This window comes from Pseudophryne corroboree, chromosome 3, assembly GCF_028390025.1.
Source record: "Pseudophryne corroboree isolate aPseCor3 chromosome 3, aPseCor3.hap2, whole genome shotgun sequence".
NCBI classification, from domain to species: Eukaryota; Metazoa; Chordata; class Amphibia; order Anura; family Myobatrachidae; genus Pseudophryne; species Pseudophryne corroboree.
In genome coordinates, this window is record NC_086446.1 from 121,465,704 (window position 1) to 121,488,460 (window position 22,757).

Genomic DNA, 22,757 nt, shown 5'->3' on the forward strand with positions numbered 1-22,757 from the left:
CCACACCATACACCCCTTATACGCATTATGCACCACAATAGTAGGACCCCTTATACTATCTAGTACTGCTGCCCCTTTCACATTATACCACACAGTATGAGCCAAAATTCACATTACAGCACCCGGTATGAGCCGAAATTTACATTATATGCCCCCGATAGTGCAGTGCCAGGTATACAAATGCCCCCACAGTGCCAGGTATACAGATGCCCCCACAGTGCCAGGTATACAAATGCCCCCACAGTGCCAGGTAAATAATTGCCCCCCCAGTGCCAGGTATACAAATACCCCCACAGTACCTGATCCAGAAATGCCCCCCACAGTGCCAGGTATACAAATGCCCCCCCACAGTGCCAGGTATACAAATGCCCCCACAGTGCCAGATCCACAAATGCCCCCACAGTGCCAGGTATACAAATGCCCCCACAGTGCCAGGTATACAAATGCCCCCACAGTGCCAGATCCACAAATGCCCCCACAGTGCCAGGTATACAAATGCCCCCACAGTGCCAGGTATACAAATGCCCCCACATGCCAGGTATACAAATGCCCCCACAGTGCCAGGTACACAAATGCCCCCCACAGTGCCAGGTATACAAATGCCCCCACAGTGCCAGGTATACAAATGCCCCCACAGTGCCAGATCCACAAATGCCCCCACAGTGCCAGGTATATAAATGCCCCCACAGTGCCAGATCCACAAATGCCCCCACAGTGCCAGGTATACAAATGCCCCCACAGTGCCAGGTATACAAATGCCCCCACAGTGCCAGATCCACAAATGCCCCCACAGTGCCAGGTATACAAATGCCCCCACAGTGCCAGGTATACAAATGCCCCCACAGTGCCAGATCCACAAATGCCCCCCACAGTGCCAGGTATACAAATGCCCCCACAGTGCCAGGTATACAAATGCCCTCAGTGCCAGATCCACAAATGCCCCCACAGTGCCAGGTATACAAATGCCCCCACAGTGCCAGGTATACAAATGCCCCCACAGTGCCAGGTATACAAATGCCCCCACAGTGCCAGATCCACAAATGCCCCCACAGTGCCAGGTATACAAATGCCCCCACAGTGCCAGGTATACAAATGCCCCCACAGTGCCAGATCCACAAATGCCCCCACAGTGCCAGGTATACAAATGCCCCCACAGTGCCAGGTATACAAATGCCCCCACAGTGCCAGATCCACAAATGCCCCCACAGTGCCAGGTATACAAATGCCCCCACAGCAGCCAGGTATACAAATGCCCCCACATGCCAGGTATACAAATGCCCCCACAGTGCCAGATCCACAAATGCCCCCACAGTGCCAGGTATACAAATGCCCCCACAGCAGCCAGTGCTGCAGCTGCTTACCGCTGCTGCTGTTGCTCCTCCTCCTCCGGGCTGTGAGGGACGGGGGTGAGTGCGCCGGGGGTGAGAGCGCCGGGCGCCCACCAGCGCGGCTGTGTCTGGCGCGGCGGCGTATAGGGTTCAAACCAGCCGCCGGTTCGTGAGCCAATCAGAGCTCGTGGACCGGCGGCTTCTGATTGGCTGCCGGTCCGCGAGCTCTGATTTGCTCACGAACCGGCGGCTGCTTTGAAGTCCGCTATACGCGCCGCGCCAGACACAGCCGTGCTGGCGGGCGCTCTCCAATCCTGACAGCTGAGACGCGCTGCCGCCGGACTGAGCGGCAGCGCGTCTCAGTGACCGCTGGACCGGCCCACGTGTCCATCGGCCCTTCTGGCATTTGCCAGAAGTGCCAGATGGCCAGTCCGGCCCTGGCAGTGGGGACTGATCATCCATCCTTCCTGTCTGCATGTGGGGAAGGGGGGAGTGTATGCCTAAGGGGGTGGGAGGGAATATAAAGCAACTTATGCTAGAGGAGGGAAAGTGGAGTAAAATAAAAAATACATTGGTCACAGGATGGCGGGGATTTTACAGGGTGCCGGGGTTATAAAACATGGATTTATTTTTTAATTTTTGCTATGCTAAGGGGATGTTGGGGTACTATTATTAGGATTTAAGATCACTAGGGGGTCTTCTGCCAATGGGGAGTTGAGAAGTTATTTTATAATGGGGCCTATGGCCACAGAGGAGATGGGGGAGTGCAAAACATCCCAGATAGATAGATAGATAGATAGATAGATAGATAGATAGATAGATAGATAGATAGATAGATAGATAGATAGAATTATTATTTTTTAAAAAAAAAATAATTTTATATATTATTGAAATCCTTAAATAACAAGACAAATTAAATTTTCTGAGCGCGGTTTTTGGAGGAAAATTGTCAGTTCAGTGGTTGATTTCTTGGCTTGCGTATAGAAAAAACAGAAACTGACCATCATGTGAGCCTGACATGAAGCATGCAACAACTTCCTACAACTGCTTAGAGCTTCTCCCCAAAAACACTTTGAACCTTGGAGAGACTGGTTAACGTTGCAATAAGGTTCGGATTTAAGATTTTATGCTATTAGGTATTCTTGGCAATTCTTCATCACACAGACAGAATAGTTCTAAATCTGGGGTCTCTGTAGGTGTTCTTAGAGATACTGAAGGTGTCCTAGTGGGGTGTACTGCTCTTACTTAGGGGTGTGACTAGCTTACTGGCTGTGATGAGCGGAATGACTCTGTCACATGATCACAAGTGTCCCCCATAGTGTCTCATTCATACCTCCCAACTGTCCCGAATTTCGCGGGACAGTCCCGTTTTTTAGGGACTGTCCCGCTGTCCCACCCGTGGGCCGCAGTGTCCCGCGGTGGGGGGGCAGTTGGGAGGCTCTGTCTCTCGCTGCCCTGCTTAGCAGTGCAGCGGTGAATAGGATGCGCACAGCGTCTATTCAGTGCAGACAGAGGGAGAGAGGGCATGCCAGCAGCTGACAGAGCGCTGGGCATGCCCCCTCAGTGACGAAAATGGGGTCATGGCTCGCGATCGCAAGTCCTCCTGCGAAGCCATGCCCCCTTTTCCTTAGGCCTCGCCCCTTTTTCAGGAGCGCGCGTGTCCCTCTTTGTAAGTATGAAGAGTATTCTATTCTGTCCTCTCCTCCCTACAGGGCCTGTTGCATAGCTTGGTAATTATGACCCTGCTCCTGATGACCTGGGGCATCTGCGTTTCTGTCATTGGTCTGGGCTGTAGACTGAAAGCTCTGTGTTCTGGCTGCACGTGTGAGGTAAGTGATGACATATTGCATCATCACGCATCTGTATTTCTCTTACATCCTAGAGGATGCTGTGGACTCCGTAAGGACCATGTGGTATAGACGGGCTCCGCAGGAGGCATGGGCACTATAAAGAACTTTTAGTATGGGTGTGCACTGGCTCCTCCCTCTATGCCCCTCCTCCAGACCTCAGTTAGATCCTGTGCCCAGAGGAGACTGGGTGCATTACAGGGGAGCTCTCCTGAGTTTCTCTGAAAAATAATTTTGTTAGGTTTTTTATTTTCAGGGAGCACTGCTGGCAACAGGCTCCTTGCATCGTGGGATTGAGGGGAGAGAAGCAGACCTACTTAAAGATAGACTCTGCTTCTTAGGCTACTGGACACCATTCGATCCAGGGGGATCGGAACGCAGGTCTCCCCCTGCCGTTCGTCCCAGAGCCGCGCCGCCGTCCTCCTCACAGAGCCGGAAGATAGAAGCCGGGTGAGTATAAGAAGAAAAGAAGACTTCAAGGCGGCAGAAGACTTCAGATCTTCCCTGAGGTTGCTCCCACACATTACACACACTAGCAGGCACTGGGGGTCATTCCGAGTTGTTCGCTCGTTAGTTTTTTTTCTCAACGGAGCGATTAGTCGCAAACTGCGCATGCGCAATGTTCGCAGTGCGCCTGCGCCAAGTAAATTAACACAAAAGTTTGGTATTTTACTCACGGCCTAACAAAGATTTTTCATCGTTCTGGTGATCGTAGTGTGATTGACAGGAAGTGGGTGTTTCTGGGCGGAAGCTGGCCGTTTTATGGGAGTGTGCGGAAAAACCCTGGCGTTTCTGGGAAAAACGCGGGAGTGTCTGAAGAAACGGGGGAGTGTCTGGGCGAACGCTGGGTGTGTTTGTCACGTCAAACCAGGAACGAAACTGACTGAACTGATCGCAGTGTAGGAGTAAGGCTACTCAGAAACTGCTAGGAAATTTCTATTCGCAATTCTGCTAATCTTTAGTTCGCAGTTCTGCTATGCTAAGATACACTCCCAGTAGGCGGCGGCTTAGCGTGTGCAATGCTGCTAAAAGCAGCTAGCGAGCGAACAACGCGGAATGAGGGCCACTGATGGGTGCGGGGCGCAGGGGGGGCGCACTGGGCAGCAATATAAACCTGTAGGCTGGCATTTATGAATATATGGGCTGCAGAGGCAGTAATTATAAAAATCCCCCACCAGTTTAAACAATTGAGCGGGACCGAAGCCCGCCGCTGGAGGGGGCGGAGCTTGGTCCCTCAGCACTAACCAGCGCCATTTTCTCCACAGAGCACTGCAGAGAACTGGCTCCCCCGACTCTCCCCTGCTGAACACGGTGACAGAGGGCTTAAAAGAGGGGGGTGGGGCGGGGGCACTTGTAAGGCGAAGTGAGTGTATTACACAGTAATCATATATATAAAAGCGCTATATTATCTGGGAAATTGTTTCCAGTGTCAGTTGGCGCTGGGTGTGTGCTGGCATACTCTCTCTCTGTCTCTCCAAAGGGCCTTATTGGGGAACTGTCTCCTTATAGATATATCTCTGTGTGTGTGTGGGGGGGGGGGGTGTCGGTACGAGTGTGTCGGCATGTCTGAAGCGGAAGGCTCATCTAAGGAGGAGGTGGAGCAGATGATTGTGGTGTCTCCGTCGGCAACGCCAACTCATGATTGGAATGTGGAATGTTTTAAATGCAAATGTGACCTTATTACATAAGAGATTGGACAAAACAGAGTCCAGGGAAAAAGCAGGGAGTCAATCCACAGCTTCGACTGGGTCACCGGGCCCTTCTGGGTCTCAAAAACATCCCCTATCCCAAATAGCAGACACTGATACCGACACGGATTCTAACTCCAGTGTCGACTACGATGATGCGAGGTTACACCCAAGGGTGGCCATAAGTATTCATTATATGATTATTGCAATAAAAGATGTTTGGCATATCACTGATGACCCCTCTGTCTCTGACACGAGGGTGCGCATGTATAAGGAAAAGAGACCTGAGGTTACCTTTCCCCCATCTCATGAGCTGAACGAGTTATTTGAAAAAGCTTGGGAAACTCCAGACAAAAAACTGCAGATTCCCAAGAGGATTCTTATGGCGTACCCTTTCCGTGAACAGGACAGGGTACAGTGGGAATCTTCGCCCAGGGTGGGCTTTAACGCGTCTGTCCAAGAAGGTGGCGCTGCCATCTCCTGACACGGCAGCCCTCAAGGATCCTGCTGATCGCAGACAGGAGACTTCCTTAAAATCTATTTATATGCATACGGGTGCTTTACTCAGACCGCCGATTGCATCGGCATGGGTATGTAGCGCAGTTGCGGCTTGGACAGATACCTTGTCATCTGACATTGATACCCTAGACAGTGATACCATTTTATTGACCTTAGGTCACATTAAAAACGCAGTCTTATATATGAGAGACGCTCAGAGAGACGTTGGGCTGCTAGGTTCGAGAGCCAACGCCATGGCGATTTCTACTAGACGAGCCCTGTGGACCCGCCAATGGACAGGTGATGCCGACTCAAAGAAGCATATGGAGGTTTTACCTTACAAGGGTGAAGTTTTATTTGGGGATGGTCTCGCGGACCTGGTTTCCACAGCTACCACGGGTAAATCTACTTTTTTGCCTTTTGTTCCCCCACAGCAAAAGAAAACTCCACAATATCAGATGCAGTCCTTTCGGGCGCATAAGTCCAGAAGAGGTCGGGGCTCCTCCTTCCTCGCGAGAGGTAAGGGTAGAGGAAAGAGAATGCCTGCTTCGGCTAGTTCCCAGGAGCAGAAGTCCTCCCCGGCTTCTGCTAAATCCACCGCATGACACTGGGGCTTCACTGAGGGAGTCCGCACCATTGGGGGCACGTCTTCGACTCTTCAGCCAGGTCTGGGTTCTTTCAGACGTGGATCCTTGGGCGATGGAAATTGTATCCCAAGGCTACAAACTGGAATTCGAAGAGGTGCCCCCTTGCCGATTTTTCAAGACGGCCTTGCCAGCTTCTCCCCCGGAGAGGGAAGTAGTATTGGCTGCAATTCAAAAGCTGTGTCAACAGCAAGTGATTGTCAAGGTTCCCCTGGTCCAACAGGAAAAAGGGTACTATTCAACTCTGTTCGTGGTCCCTAAGCCGGATGGTTCGGTCAGACCCATTTTAAATCTAAAATCCCTAAACCTGTACTTGAAAAAGTTCAAATTCAAGATGGAATCGCTCCAGGCTGTGATATCCAGTCTGGAGGGGGGGGATTTTATGGTATCACTGGACGTGAAAGATGCCTACCTTCATGTCCCCATATATCCTCCTCACCAGGAGTATCTGAGATTCGCTGTACAGGACTGTCATTACCAGTTTCAGACGTTGCCGTTTGGGCTTTCCACTGCCCCGAGGATTTTCACCAAGGTGATGGCGGAGATGATGGTGATCCTGCGCAGGCAGGGTGTCACAATTATCCCGTACTTGGACGATCTCCTGATGAAAGCGAGATCAAGAGATCAATTGCTGAAGAGCGTGTCGCTCTCCCTGAGAGTGCTACAACAGCACGGTTGGATTCTCAATCTGCCAAAGTCACAATTGGTTCCAACGACTCGACTATCATTCCTAGGCATGATTCTGGACACGGAACAGAAGAGGGTTTTTCTCCCAATGGAAAAAGCCCAGGACCTCCAGAACATGGTCAGAGACCTGCTTCAACCAAAAAGAGTGTCTGTTCATCAATGCACTCGAGTTCTGGGGAAAATGGTGGCAGCCTACGAGGCCATCCCCTTAGGCAGGTTCCATGCGAGGACATTTCAGTGGGACCTTCTGGACAAGTGGTCAGGGTCCCATCTACAAATACATCAGAAGATAAGCCTGTTCCCCAGGGCCAGGGTGTCTCTCCTGTGGTGGCTGCAGAGTGCTCAGGGTCGCAGGTTCGGCATTCAGGACTGGGTTCTGTTAACCATGGACGCGAGCCTCCGGGGATGAGGAGCAGTCATACAAGGAAGACATTTTCAGGGACTATGGTCAAGCCAGGAGGCTTGTCTACACATCAACGTGCTGGAATTGAGGGCCATATACAACGGCCTACGACAAGCGGAGAATCTTCTTCGCGACCTACCGGTGCTGCTGATTCAGACAACGTCACAGCCGTGGCTCATGTAAACCGCCAAGGCGGGACAAGGAGCAGAGTGGCAATGGCGGAAGCCACCAGGATCCTTCGCTGGGCGGAAAATCACGTAAGCGCTCTGTCAGCGGTCTTCATACCGGGAGTAGACAACTGGGAAGCAGACTTCCTCAACCTACCGGTAAATCTTTTTCTCCTAGTCCGTAGAGGATGCTGGGCGCCCGTCCCAGTGCGGACTAAATCTGCAAGACTTGTATATAGTTGTTGCTTACATAAGGGTTATGTTACAGTTGAGATCGGTCTTTGACTGATGCTGTTTTTGTTCATACGGTTAACTAGTTGCATATATTCCAGGTTATACGGTGTGGTTGGCATGAATCTTGCCCTTAGATTAACAAAATCCTTTCCTCATATTGTCCATCTCCTCTGGGCACAGTTTCTCTAACTGAGGTCTGGAGGAGAGGCATAGAGGGAGGAGCCAGTGCACACCCATACTAAAAGTTCTTTATAGTACCCATGTTCCCTGCGGAGCCCGTCTTTACCCCATGGTCCTTACGGAGTCCCCAGCATCCTGTACGGACTAGGAGAAAAAGATCTACCGGTAGGTTTAAAACCTTGTTTTTACTATCATTTTTTTCTTAGTTTTTTTGTTTGGCTTTGTCTTGCAATTTTAGGTGTCATCCCTAGAACATTTTAGTGACATCTAGCTTATGAGACATATTGGGAGATTTACTAAGCCTTGGAGAGTTATAAATTGGAGAAAAATAACATACTAACCAAAGCTTAGGACTGTACATCTGCCCCATAATGTACAGAAAATAACTGATACTCAAGCAAGCCCAAAAATTAAATAGGTGCAGTATATTATTCACATTCAGATGTTACCACTGCTTGTTAAATCCAGTAGTAAGGGACACAAATGTGCTTCCTCTTTTTCATTTTTTAAAATCTGTGTGGCAATCTCACTTGCACATCCTATATAATAAAAGGCTAACACTGCACCTCACCTCTATAGGGGGAATTCATGTGTTTCTCATACGTCCTAGAGGATGTTGGGGTCACCATTAGAACCATGGGGTATAGACGGGATCCGCAGGAGACATGGGCACTTTAAGACTTTGAAAGGGTGTGAACTGGCTCCTCCCTCTATGCCCCTCTTCCAGGCTCCAGTTTTAGAATTGTGCCCAGTGAGACTGGATGCACTACAGAGGAGCTCTACTGAGTTTCTCTGAAATAGACTTATGTTAGGTTTTTTATTTTCAGGGAGGCTGCTGGCCAGTAGCGGATCTTGCCACGGGCAAGCAGGACTTTTGCCCGGGGCGCCGCCTTCCGGAGGGCGCCGGCGCCTTCCGGAGGGCACTGCACCATGGCAAGATCCGCTGCTGCGCCCCCCGCTGCCGCTGCCTGCTGTCCCACTGCCCGCTGTGAAGGGAAACTAGACGCTACGCGTCTAGTTTCCCTTCCCGGAGAGGACCTTAACTGATGTGCGGTGCGCGTTGACGTCATCGCGCACCACACAGCAAAGGTCCTCTCCACGAAGGGAACTAGACACGTAGCGTCTAGTTTTCCTTGGTGGAGAGGACCTTTGCTGTGCGGAGCACGATGACGTCATCGCGCACCGCACATCATTACAGCGGCTCTACTACTGTACAGGGGGCGTAACTGACCACGCCCCCTGTATGAAGTCACTCCCCCTATTGCCACCCGGGGCGCAACAATACTCTGAACCGGCCCTGCTGCTGGCAACAGTCACCCTGCTTCGTGGGACTTAGGGGAGAGAAGTATGACCAACTTCTAGTGAGTTTAATGGCTCTGCTTCTGGCTGACTGGACATCATTAGCTCCAGAGGGTACTGATCGCTGGGTACGCCTTGATGCTCACTCCCACAGCCTGCCGTCACCCCCCTTACAGAGCCTGAAGTTAGAAGACAGGTGAGTAGAGGAAGAAAATAAGAATTCTTCAGTGACGGGGGGGGGGGGGCGCCCTGGGCAGCAATAAAATCCTAATTTCCACTGGCAAGAGGGGACATTAGTGCCAAGGAACTGTCCTAACCCCCGCCAGTATAATTATTTATTAAAATAAGCGGGACAGAAGCGCGCCATTAAGGGGGCGGAGCTTCTTCCTCATAGCTCAGCTCGGTGCCATTTCCTCTCCAGGAGCAGAGACGCTGGTCCTTCCTCACACCACTGACAAGTCTCAGGGTGCACTTTGGGCAGTATAGTTTGGTGTAATACAGTTAATATTTAAAGCGCTACAGGTCTGGGACATTTGTTAGTGTTTTCAGACCCCTTAATCTGGCGCTGGGTTGTGAGCTGGCAAATCCCCTCTGTCTCTCTGACAGACTTTACTGTGGGTCTGTCCCCTATATGCCCGGTGTGTCTGTGGGTGTTTGGTACACGTGTGTCGACATGTCTGAGACTGAGTATTCTCCCCAGGAGGAGGCTGCGTTAGGGACACAAACGGCTGTGGGGGTGACCCTGTCGGCACCGACGACGCCTGATTGGGTAAATGTTTTGAATGCTTTGAATGCTAATGTGGCTCTTATTAGTAAGAGATTAGATAAGTCTGAGTCTCAGACCCAGGCATGGAAGAAATCTGTGGAGGATGTGTTATTACAAGTACAGGACCCTGCGGGGTCACAAAAACGTGCTTTTGCCCAGTTGGCAGATACTGGTACCGACACGGACACTGATTCCAGTGTCGACTATAGTGATTCCAGATTAGATACAAAATTGGCAAAGAGCATTCAATACATGATTGTGGCGGTTAAAGATGTACTACATATCACTGAGGACCCTACCTCACATATAAGACAGTCTACCATTCTTATAAAAATGCCCTGGACACTGCCAAACAAACATATTTCTCTGACGTCCTAGTGGATGCTGGGAACTCCGTAAGGACCATGGGGAATAGCGGGCTCCGAAGGAGGCTGGGCACTCTAGAAAGATTTATGACTACCTGGTGTGCACTGGCTCCTCCCACTATGACCCTCCTCCAAGCCTCAGTTAGATTTTGTGCCCGGCCGAGGTTGGATGCACACTAGGGGCTCTCCTGAGCCCTTAGAAAGAAAGTATAGATTTAGGTTTTTTATTTTCAGTGAGACCTGCTGGCAACAGGCTCACTGCAGCGAGGGACTAAGGGGAGAAGAAGCGAACTCGCCTGCTTGCAGCCGGATTGGGCTTCTTAGGCTACTGGACACCATTAGCTCCAGAGGGATCGACCGCAGGCCCAGTCCTTGGTGTTCGGTCCCGGAGCCGCGCCGCCGTCCCCCTTACAGAGCCAGAAGCAAGAAGAGGTCCGGAAAATCAGCGGCAGAAGACATCAGTCTTCACCAAGGTAGCGCACAGCACTGCAGCTGTGCGCCATTGCTCCTCACACACACTTCACACTCCGGTCACTGAGGGTGCAGGGCGCTGGGGGGGGGCGCCCTGAGAAGCAATAATAACACCTTGGCTGGCAAAAATACCACAATATATAGCCCCAGAGGCTATATATGTGGAAAATACCCCTGCCAGAATATAGGAAAAAGCGGGAGAATAGTCCGCGGAAAAGGGGCGGAGCTATCTCCCACAGCACACTGGCGCCATTTCTCCACAGATCCGCTGGAAGGAAGCTCCCTGGCTGTCCCCTGCAGTCTACACTACAGAAAAGGGTAAAAAAAAGAGAGGGGGGGCACTAAATTTAGGCGCAGTATAAATTATATAGAAAAAGCAGCTATAGGGGACATAACTCAGTTAGTCCCTGCATTATATAGCGCTCTGGTGTGTGCTGGCATACTCTCACTCTGTCCCCCCAAAGGGCTTTTGTGGGTCCTGTCCTCAGTTGGAGCATTCCTTGTGTGTGTGCGGTGTGTCGGTACGGCTGTGTCGACATGTTTGATGAGGATAATGATGTGGAGACGGAGCAGATGCCTTTAGAAGGGATGTCACCCCCTGCGGGGCAGACACCTGAGTGGTTGAGCTTATGGAAAGAAATGAGTGCACGTATAGACTCCTTACATAAGAAATTTGACGACATGCCAAATGTGGGACAGCCGACTTCTCAGCTCGTGCCTGTCCAGGCGTCGCACAGGTCATCAGGGGCTCTAAAACGCCCGCTACCTCAGACCGCAGACCCAGATGTCGACACTGATACTGACACCAGTGTCGACGACGATGAGTCTAACCTGATGCCCACTAAGGCCATTCACTGCATGATTGAGGCAATGAAAGAGGTGTTACACATTTCTGATATAAATACAGGTACCACTAAAAAGGGTATTATGTTTGGGAAGAAAAAACTACCCGTAGTTTTTCCCCCATCAGATGAATTAAATGAAGTGTGTGAAGAAGCGTGGGCTTTCCCTGAAAAAAAATTGGTAATTCCTAAGAAGGTACTAATGGCGTTCCCTTTCCCGCCAGAGGATAGGTCACGTTGGGAAACACCTCCTAGGGTGGATAAAGCGCTCACACGTTTGTCTAAAAAGGTGGCACTACCGTCTCCGGATACGGCCGCCCTCAAGGAACCTGCTGATAGAAAGCAGGAGGCGATCCTGAAGTCTGTATATACACACTCAGACATTATACTTAGGCCAGCTATTGCGTCAGCTTGGATGTGCAGTGCTGCCGCTGCGTGGTCAGATAAACTGTCAGAAAATATTGACACATTAGACAGAGACACGATCCTGTTAACCATAGACCATATAAAAGACTCAGTCTTATATATGAGAGATGCACAGAGGGAAATCTGCCGACTGGCATCTAAAGTAAGTGCATTGTCCATTTCTGCTAGGAGAGGCTTATGGACTCGCCAGTGGATAGGAGATGCACATGGAAGTGTTGCCATATAAGGGTGAGGAATTATTTGGGGATGGTCTCTCGGACCTAGTTTCCACAGCAACGTCTGGGAAGTCAGCATTTTTACCCCATGTCCCCTCACAGCCTAAGAAGGCGCCGTTTTATCAGGTTCAGTCCTTTCGGACCCAGAAAAACAGGCGTGGAAAAGGCGGGTCTTTTCTATCCAGAGGCAGAGGTAGGGGAAAAAGGCTGCAACAAACAGCAGGTTCCCAGGAGCAAAAGTCCTCCCCCGCTTCTTCTGCCAAGTCCGCCGCATGACAGTGGGGTTCCACAGGCGGAGCCAGGTACGGTGGGGGGCCGCCTCAAGAATTTCAGCGATCAGTGGGCTCGCTCACAGGTGGATCCCTGGATCCTTCAAATAGTATCTCAGGGGTACAAACTGGAATTCGAGGCGTCTCCACCCCACCGGTTCCTAAAATCTGCCTTGCCGATTGCTCCCTCAGACAGGGAGGCGGTGCTAGCGGCAATTCACAAGCTGTATTCCCAGCAGGTGATAATCAAGGTACCCCTACTTCAACAAGGCCGGGGTTACTATTCCACACTATTTGTGGTACCGAAACCGGACGGTTCGGTGAGACCCATTTTAAATTTGAAATCCTTGAACACATACATAAAAAAATTCAAGTTCAAGATGGAATCGCTCAGGGCGGTTATTGCGAGCCTGGACGAGGGGGATTACATGGTATCCCTGGACATCAAGGATGCTTACTTGCATGTCCCCATTTACCATCCTCACCAGGAGTACCTCAGATTTGTGGTACAGGATTGCCATTACCAATTCCAGACGCTGCCGTTTGGACTGTCCACGGCACCGAGGGTATTTACCAAGGTTATGGCGGAAATGATGATACTCCTTCGAAAAAAGGGAGTTTTAATTATCCCGTACTTGGACGATCTCCTAATAAAAGCGAGGTCCAAGGAACAGTTGTTGGTGGGAGTAGCACTATCTCAGGAGGTGCTGCACCAGCACGGCTGGATTCCGAATATCCCGAAGTCACAGCTGGTTCCGACGACACGGCTACTGTTCCTGGGTATGATTCTGGATACAGTCCAGAAAAAAGTGTTTCTCCCGGAGGAGAAAGCCAGGGAGTTGTCATCTCTAGTCAGAGACCTCCTGAAACCAAAACAGGTATCAGTGCATCGCTGCACGCGGGTCCTGGGAAAGATGGTGGCTTCTTACGAAGCAATTCCCTTTGGCAGGTTCCATGCCAGAATCTTTCAGTGGGACCTGTTGGACCAGTGGTCCGGATCGCATCTTCAGATGCATCGCTTAATAACCCTGTCTCCAAGAACCAGGGTGTCTCTACTGTGGTGGCTGCAGAGTGCCCATCTTCTAGAGGGCCGCAGGTTCGGCATACAGGACTGGGTCCTGGTGACCACGGATGCCAGCCTTCGAGGCTGGGGGGCAGTCACACAGGGAAGAAACTTCCAAGGACTATGGTCGAGTCAGGAGACTTCCCTTCACATAAATATTCTGGAACTAAGGGCCATCTACAATGCCCTAAGTCAAGCAAAATCCCTGCTCCTACACCAGCCGGTGCTGATCCAGTCAGACAACATCACGGCAGTCGCCCATGTAAATCGACAGGGCGGCACAAGAAGCAGGATGGCGATGGCAGAAGCCACAAGAATTCTCCGATGGGCGGAGAATCATGTACTAGCACTGTCAGCAGTGTTCATTCCGGGAGTGGACAACTGGGAAGCAGACTTCCTCAGCAGACACGACCTCCACCCGGGAGAGTGGGGACTTCATCCAGAAAAGAAAAAAAAACAAAAGAAAAAAAACAAAACAAAATTGGGCGCTGATGTGTGAATCAAACGCTAGCCGCACGTTCCTGGGGCCTGGTTCCTATGCCACCAATTGAATATAACAAGAAAGAAAAAAACAGCTTGGAACTGCGCTTAGCATTTAATTATAGCTTTTTATTCTTTATCACAATAAAATATAAAATTATATAAAAAATGTATATAATTATACAATTACCGGCCGGGTTTCTTGTAATATACAAATCAAAATATAAAACATTTAGTGTATCCAAAATACACATCTATTACACATAGAGAATTTATCCTCCTAAAAACATATATTTAAATCTTTATGCACATAAGGGAACTCCACTAATTAAGAAAAACTGCCTTTGTAAATCCTATAACCTCGCAGGCGTCCCTGCAATATATGATATCTCGTAGACTGTCCGTTTAATTGTGTGAAGGGGAAAGAATGGTAAGTTGTTACCTTAATTACTCACTATGAGCTGTCCCAAAAATCCCAGGTGTCAGCACATTATTTGTTGGACAGATCTTATATATTATATCCTTCCTTTAGGCAACGGAGTATCTCAGCAGTCTCTGCATATAATGTAGGGGAGTTCAGGTGTCAGAGTGTCCATGTATCAGCACAACGGCATTCTCCATGCGGTTATATCGAGCTGATGATGAGATCCTCCCTTTAGCCCCAGGTGCCACATCTGCCTCTAATTGTGATGTAAATGAACTCAGATGAGGGAGCGTACTCCTTATTCCCCCTTAGCACTGGGGTCCGGGTATCCGGGTACCGAGTAGAATAATATAATAGAGGCAGCAAGCGCTTCCTGGAAAGGTTAAATTAGCCGGCTGGCTATAAACTCACTCGTTCACATACGCGTTTCTCCGCCTTCATGTGTCCTCGGCGGCTTCCTCAGTGTGTATACTTCATCCAGAAGTCTTCCAGATGCTGGTAAACCGTTGGGAAAAACCACAGGTGGACATGATGGCGTCCCGCCTCAACAAAAAGTTTAATAGATATTGCGCCAGGTCAAGGGACCCTCAGGCGATAGCTGTGGACGCTCTAGTGACACCGTGGGTGTACCAGTCGGTTTATGTGTTCCAGTCGGTTTATGTGTTCCCTCCTCTGCCTCTCATACCAAAGGTATTGAGAATAATAAGAAAGCGAGGAGTAAACACAATTCTCGTGGTTCCGGATTGGCCAAGACGAGCGTGGTACCCGGAACTTCAAGAGATGCTCTCAGAGGACCCGTGGCCTCTACCGCTCAGACAGGACCTGCTACAGCAGGGGCCCTGTCTGTTCCAAGACTTACCGCGGCTGCATTTGACGGCATGGCGGTTGAACACCGAATCCTAAAGGAAAAGAGTATTCCGGAAGAAGTCATTCCTACGCTTATTAAGGCCAGGAAAGATGTTACGGCAAAGCATTATCACCGCATATGGCGGAAATATGTTGCATGGTGCGAGGCCAAAAAGGCCCCAACAGAGGAGTTTCAACTAGGTCGATTTCTGCATTTCCTGCAAGCAGGAGTGAATATGGGCCTAAAACTAGGCTCCATTAAAGTACAGATCTCGGCTCTGTCGATTTTCTTTCAAAAAGAACTAGCTTCAGTACCTGAAGTTCAGACATTTGTGAAAGGAGTGCTGCATATTCAGCCCCCGTTTGTGCCTCCTGTGGCACCTTGGGATCTCAACGTGGTGTTGAGTTTCTTAAAATCACATTGGTTTGAGCCACTAAAAACCGTGGATCTGAAATATCTCACGTGGAAAGTGGTCATGTTATTGGCCTTGGCTTCAGCCAGGCGAGTGTCAGAATTGGCGGCTTTATCATGTAAAAGCCCTTATCTGATTTTCCATATGGATAGGGCAGAATTGAGGACTCGTCCCCAATTTCTCCCTAAGGTGGTGTCAGCGTTTCACCTGAACCAGCCTATTGTGGTGCCTGCGGCTACTAGGGATTTGGAGGACTCCAAGTTGCTAGACGTTGTCAGGGCCCTGAAAATATATGTTTCCAGGACGGCTGGAGTCAGAAAATCTGACTCGCTGTTTATCCTGTATGCACCCAACAAGCTGGGTGCCCCTGCTTCTAAGCAGTCTATTGCTCGCTGGATTTGTAGTACAATTCAGCTTGCACATTCTGTGGCAGGCCTGCCACAGCCAAAATCTGTAAATGCCCATTCCACAAGGAAGGTGGGCTCATCTTGGGCGGCTGCCCGAGGGGTCTCGGCTTTACAACTTTGCCGAGCAGCTACTTGGTCAGGGGCAAGCACGTTTGCAAAATTCTACAAATTTGATACCCTGGCTGAGGAGGACCTGGAGTTCTCTCATTCGGTGCTGCAGAGTCATCCGCACTCTCCCGCCCATTTGGGAGCTTTGGTATAATCCCCATGGTCCTTACGGAGTTCCCAGCATCCACTAGGACGTCAGAGAAAATAAGAATTTACTCACCGGTAATTCTATTTCTCGTAGTCCGTAGTGGATGCTGGGCGCCCATCCCAAGTGCGGATTGTCTGCAATACTTGTAAATAGTTATTGTTAACTAAAGGGTTATTGTTGAGCCATCTGTTGAGAGGCTCAGTTGTTTTCATACTGTCAAACTGGATATAGTATCACGAGTTGTACGGTGTGATTGGTGTGGCTGGTAAGAGTCTTACCCGGGATTCTAAATCCTTCCTTATTATGTCAGCTCGTCCGGGCACAGTGTCCTAACTGAGGCTTGGAGGAGGGTCATAGTGGGAGGAGCCAGTGCACACCAGGTAGTCATAAATCTTTCTAGAGTGCCCAGCCTCCTTCGGAGCCCGCTATTCCCCATGGTCCTTACGGAGTTCCCAGCATCCACTACGGACTACGAGAAATAGAATTACCGGTGAGTAAATTCTTATTTTCCAAACTCTTATCTCTGCTCAAGCCTCTAACCCCAAACGACTCTTTAATACATTTAAATCACTTCTGAATCCTCCCGCACCTACCCCACCAGCCACTATCAAGGCACAGGATCTTGCTTCCTACTTCAAGGAGAAGATTGCTAAGATCTGAGATGAAATGGTATGCTCTTCGGCAGCCAGTGACCTGCTCCGTTCTTTACCTGAACCCTCTGGCACTCTTTCTTCATTTGATCCCACAAATGAAGATGAAGTATCATCACTCTTCTCATCCTGCTTCTCTACTACCTCTCCTCTTGATCCTTTACCCTCACAAATAAGTAAAGCTCTGTCTCTGGTGCTCATCCCTACCTTAACTAACATCTGTAATCTCTCTCTCTCTACTGGTATTTTTCCTTCACTCTTCAAGCATGCAGTGATTACTCCTATTTTAAAAAAAACAAAATTCTGACCCTAATGCTCTCTCAAACTACCGCCCTATCTCTCAGCTCCCTTGTCTCTCTAAGCTACTTGAGAGACTTGCCTACACTCGACTCACACACTTTCTTAACTCATACACTTTGTTGGACCCACTTCAGTCAGGCTTCCGTTCCCAACATTCCACAAAGACGGCACTGACTAAAGTGGTTAATGATTTGGTCACTACGAAGTCTAAAGGCCACTACTCACTACTTATTCTTCTAGACCTATCTGCTGCATTTGACACTGTAGACCACTCTCTTCTCATACAGACACTACAATCCCTAGGTCTTAAAGACACAGCCCTTTCTTGGTTCCTATCGTACCTATCTAATCGCTCCTTCAGTGTTCGCTTCTCTGAATCTACCTCCTCTTCGCTACCTCTTTCAGTTGGAGTACCGCAAGGCTCAGTCTTGGGTCCTCTGCTTTTCTCTATCTATACCTCATCTCTTGGTAAACTAATCAGCTCTTTTGGTTTTCAGTATCATCTGTACGCAGATGATACTCAAATCTACCTATCCTCCCCTGACTTGTCCCTATCTGTACTGGACCGTGTCACTGAATGCCTTTCTGCCATCTCATCCTGGATGACATCTCGCTACCTCAAACTTAATATTTCAAAGACAGAGTTAATTATATTTCCACCGGCCAATAGTAGGTACCAACCTGATATCTCTATCACTGTTGAAAACTCGACTATCTACCCTACCCCAAAAGCTCGCTGCCTAGGTGTCATCCTTGACTCTGATCTGTCCTTTGTTCCCCACATTCAATCTGTCTCAAGATCATGTTACATGCATCTAAAAAACATATCCAAAATACGACCATACCTTACACAAGACACTGCAAAAACTCTAATCCACGCTCTCATTATCTCCCGCATTGATTATTGCAATAGTCTCCTAACTGGTCTTCCCAAAAGGAGACTCTCACCACTACAATCCATTCTGAATGCAGCGGCGAGGCTTATCTTCCTCGCTAGACGTTCATCGTCTGCAGATCCACTCTGTCAGTCCCTCCATTGGTTACCTGTACTCTACCGCATTCAATATAAAATACTTTTACTCACACACAAGGCCATTAACCAAACTACACCAACGTACATCACTTCGCTTATCACAAAATATCTCCCAACCCGACCTCTTCGCTCTTCACAAGACCTGCGTCTCTCATCCACACTCATTACTCGCTCCCACTCACGACTGCAGGACTTTCATCGGGCTGCACCCACTCTGTGGAATGCCCTACCACGCACAATAAGACTCTCCTCTAGTCTCCAAACCTTCAAGCGTTCCCTCAAAACTCACCTCTTTAGGCAAGCTTATCACATTCCAGAACCGCCCACATAACTTTCATAAACCTTCCTATCAAATTACATCCACTCTGTACAGTCCACACATATCCTCACATGTCTTTTCATTCTATGCAATAGATAGCACCTTTCCATGTGTACATATGCCTATTTCCCTATAGATTGTAAGCTTGCGAGCAGGGCCTTCCTACCTCTATGACTGTTATCACCCAGTTTGTTATTGTTATTTCAAATTGTAAAGCGCAACGGAATTTGCTGCGCTATATAAGAAACTGTTAATAAATAATAAATAATAATACTGTTCCTGATAAAAGGGTCTGTATCTGTAAGGAAAAGAAACCTGAGATAACGTTTCCTCCCTCTCATGAATTGAACACTCTATTTGATAAAGTCTGGGAAAGCCCTGACAGGAAGTTTCAGATTCCCAAAAGGATTTCGGTGGCTTATCCGTTTCCCTCTAAGGATAGGGAAAAGTGGGAGTCACCCCCCATTGTAGTCAAGGCCCTTTCACGTTTGTCTAAGAGGATGGCTCTCCCGTCACCTGGCATGGCAGCCCTTAAGGACCCTGCGGATCGTAAGCAAGAAACTACGTTAAAATCCATTTATGCAACCACGGGTACGCTACTCAGACCGGTCATTGCATCTGCGTGGGTGAGTAGTGCTATCGAAAAGTGGGCAGATAACTTGTCATCTGAATTAGATACCCTTGATAGGGATAGCATCTTCTTGACGCGGGGTTATATCAAGGACGCTGCAGCGTACCTGAAGGAAGCTGCAAGAGATATTGGCCTTTTGGGATCAAAGGCCAATGCCATGGCAGTCTCAGCTAGGCGAGCATTGTGGATTCACCAATGGAATGTGAATGCTGACTCCAAGAAAATTATGTAATCTCTACCATATAAAGGTGGTGCCTTGTTTGGTGATGGCCTCGATGATTTGGTATCTACGGCTACCGTGGGTAAGTCATCCTTTTTGCCTTATGTTCCTCCACAACAAAAGAAAACACACCACTATCAGATGCAGTCCTTTCGGCCCAATAAATACAGAAGGGGACGAGGTTCTTCCTTCCTTGCTACTAGAGGAAGGGGAAAAGGTAAAAGATCACCAGCCTTGTTGGGTTCCCAGGAGCAGAAGTCCTCTCCGGCTTCTGCCACTTCCACCGCATGACGCTGGGGCTCTTTTGCGGGAGTCCGAACCGGTGGGGGAACGTCTCAAACTCTTCAATCAGTTCTGGTTTCGTTCGGACCTAGACCCATGGGTGTTACAGATAGTATCCCAAGGGTACAAACTACAGTTTCAAGACGTTCCCCCTCGCCGATTTTTCAAATCGGCCTTACCAGCTTCTCTGCCGGACAGGAAAGTAGTATGCGACGCAATACAAAAGTTGTGTCACAATCAGGTCATTGTCATGGTTCCCCCGTCACAACAGGGAGAAGGCTTTTATTCAAGCCTGTTCGTGGTCCCGAAGCCGGACGGCTCGGTCAGACCAATTCTAAACCTGAAATCCCTCAATTTCTATCTGAAAAAATTCAAATTCAAGATGGAGTCTCTCCGAGCAGTGATCTCCAGTCTGGAGGAAGGGGATTTTATGGTGTCGGTAGACATAAAAGATGCCTACTTACATGTTCCCATTTATCCTCCGCATCAGGCTTACCTGAGGTTTGCAATTCAGGATTGTCATTACCAATTTCAGACGTTGCCGTTTGGTCTGTCCACGGCTCCGAGGGTTTTCACCAAAGTGATGGCGGAAATGATGGTTCTCCTTCGCTAACAAGGAGTCACGATTATCCCGTACTTGGACGATATCCTGATAAAGGCGAGATCCAGAGACCAGTTGGTGCAAAACATGGCACTCTTCATGAAAGTTCTTCAACAACATGGTTGGCTCCTAAACTTGCCAAAATCACAGTTGCTTCCTACGACGCGATTGTCGTTTTTTGGGAATGATTCTGGACACAGAACTACAGAGAGTTTTTCTTCCAGTGGAAAAGGATCTGGAACTTCAGAGTCTGGTCAAACAAATTCTGAAACCAGCAAGAGTGTCAATCCATCAATGCACTCGTTTGCTGGGGAAGATGGTTGCGGCCTAGAAGCCATTCAGTTTGGCAGATTCCATGCCAGAGTTTTTCAGTGGGACCTGTTGGACAAGTGGTCCGGATCCCACCTGCACATGAACCGAAGGATAATCCTGTCTTCCAAGACCAGAATCTCACTCCTGTGGTGGCTGCACAGCTCTCACCTCCTAGAGGGGCGCAGGTTCGGTATCCAGGACTGGATCCTAGTAACCACGGATGCGAGTCTCCGAGGCTGGGGAGCAGTCACACAGGGGGAAAACTTCCAAGGAAGATGGTCAAGCCAAGGAACTTGTCTCCACATAAACATTCTGGAGTTAAGGGCCATTTACAACGGCCTTCTACAAGCGGAACGTCTTCTTCGCAATCTGCCCGTACTGATCCAGTCGGACAATGTAACAGCAGTAGCGTACATAGACCGCCAGGGCGGAACGAAAAGCAGAGCGGCAATGGCCAACTGGGAAGCAGACTTCCTCAGCAGACACGATCTCCCTCCAGGAGAGTGGGCCCTCCATTAAGAGGTCTTCACAGAAGTGACAAGTCTTTGGGGAATTCCTCAAATAGACATGATGGCATCTTGTCTCAACAAGAAGCTTCAGAGATATTGTTCCAGGTCGAGGGACCCTCAAGCAATAGCAGTGGATGCACTGGTGACACCATGGATGTTTCAGTCGGTGTATGTATTCCCTCCACTTCCTCTCATTCCAAAGGTTCTAAAGATCATAAGAAGAGCAAAGGTTCAAGCGATCCTCATTGTCCCAGACTGGCCAAGGAGGGCTTGGTATCCAGATCTTCAGGAATTACTCATAGGAGATCCCTGGCCCCTTCCTCTACGCGAGGACCTGTTACAGCAGGGGCCGTGCGTGTATCAAGACTTACCGCGGCTACGTTTGACGGCATGGCTGGTAACTAGTGGAGCTATAAATGTATTGTACACATTCTAAAATCAGGACAGTTGGGAGGTATGCTCAGTGGCAGACTTTACAATGGGTTAAATGCCTTCTAAGTTCGGTAGAGACAGATAAGTATAAAGAGCCCTCTGGTACTAGCTAATGAACAGTTAATATCCTTTTTTATAAGAAATCTCTTATTTGGAGGAAAACTAAATTACTGTACATTTGACGGGATCTATCAAACAGCATTTTGCAGTCAAAGCTCTGAAAATTCAGTTTTTGGAGGTTTGGCCACTTTTTTCGCATACTGTATGTACAAAGCTCCAGATGTATAGCTTGGACCTGGTAGGTAATCCCATCTGTAGATGGTGTTACCCGATAGAAGCCTATGGGCTTTTTATTGCTTTGTGCACTGAGAGGGATCCAATCGGATCCCTCCCAGCGTCCCCTACACTGCAGCACATGTATCAGCCAACGCATGCGCAGGTAGAAAGATCCCAATTTTTACAGCCTAACTTGTTCGCAGTTCAGAAACGCCAGACCTTATAAACCAGGAACAGTCAGAATGTTCCTTCAATGTATAGGCCACACCTGAAGGCTTTCAAAATTAGAAGTAAAGGCCAAAACAGAAAGCCACAATGATTATCGTCATCATCAGTCCACACTCCCACTTATTATTTTGGTGGGGCTTTCATTCAATGCAGATATACAGTAAGCATAATATAGGATTGCCTCTGTAAGGTAGCGTCACATACATCTGCTTTGTGTTACAGAAGCTTGTTGAAGAGAAAGATGATCCTCTGCTGTCCGCTGACCCTACGGGTGAAATACTCACTGTTTAGAGAGAAGATGATTTCTACGATACAGTAATCAGCCACTTTCATCCTCTCCATGACATCACATAAATCTTTTTCATTACTAGAACTAGTATAGGAACCCAGGCCAATTATCCTATTGGAGTTACAGCTTATTAATAAGAAAGACTTGCAATGCAATGAATTATATGGTAGCATTTTCTCTGCTGTCACTATTAAAATCTATATTCTCTGCCAATGTGTGTTTTGTAGTGTTGTACAACGGATATGTGCAGGGTAATTCCAGAGCCAGATTTAGGGGGCAGGCCGTTCCAGGCACAATGAAATTGGCGCCTCAGGAGGAATGGTTTAGCACAGCTGTCTTGGGCGGGTGTGGTGCAGTATGGAAAGATGCCGAACATAATGTCGACACGGACAGGAGGTGGGATGTAACGGAGTCCGAGATGGCCGAAGGTGTGAGATGGCATCTGATCTCAGATGTT

General features: G+C 48.8%; 1 protein-coding gene across 1 annotated transcript in view; it reads left to right on the plus strand.

The window, feature by feature from the left end:
• Nucleotides 1-22,513, plus strand: part of LOC135054943 (uncharacterized) — a 63,672-nt gene extending 41,159 nt beyond the window's left edge. Inside the window, exons 6-7 of the mRNA XM_063958435.1 lie at nucleotides 3,041-3,157; nucleotides 22,234-22,513. Of these exons, the coding sequence (XP_063814505.1) occupies nucleotides 3,041-3,157; nucleotides 22,234-22,302 (186 nt within the window). The 3' untranslated portion in view covers nucleotides 22,303-22,513. The remainder of the gene's footprint in view (nucleotides 1-3,040; nucleotides 3,158-22,233) is intronic.
• The last annotated feature ends 244 nt before the right edge of the window (nucleotides 22,514-22,757 follow it).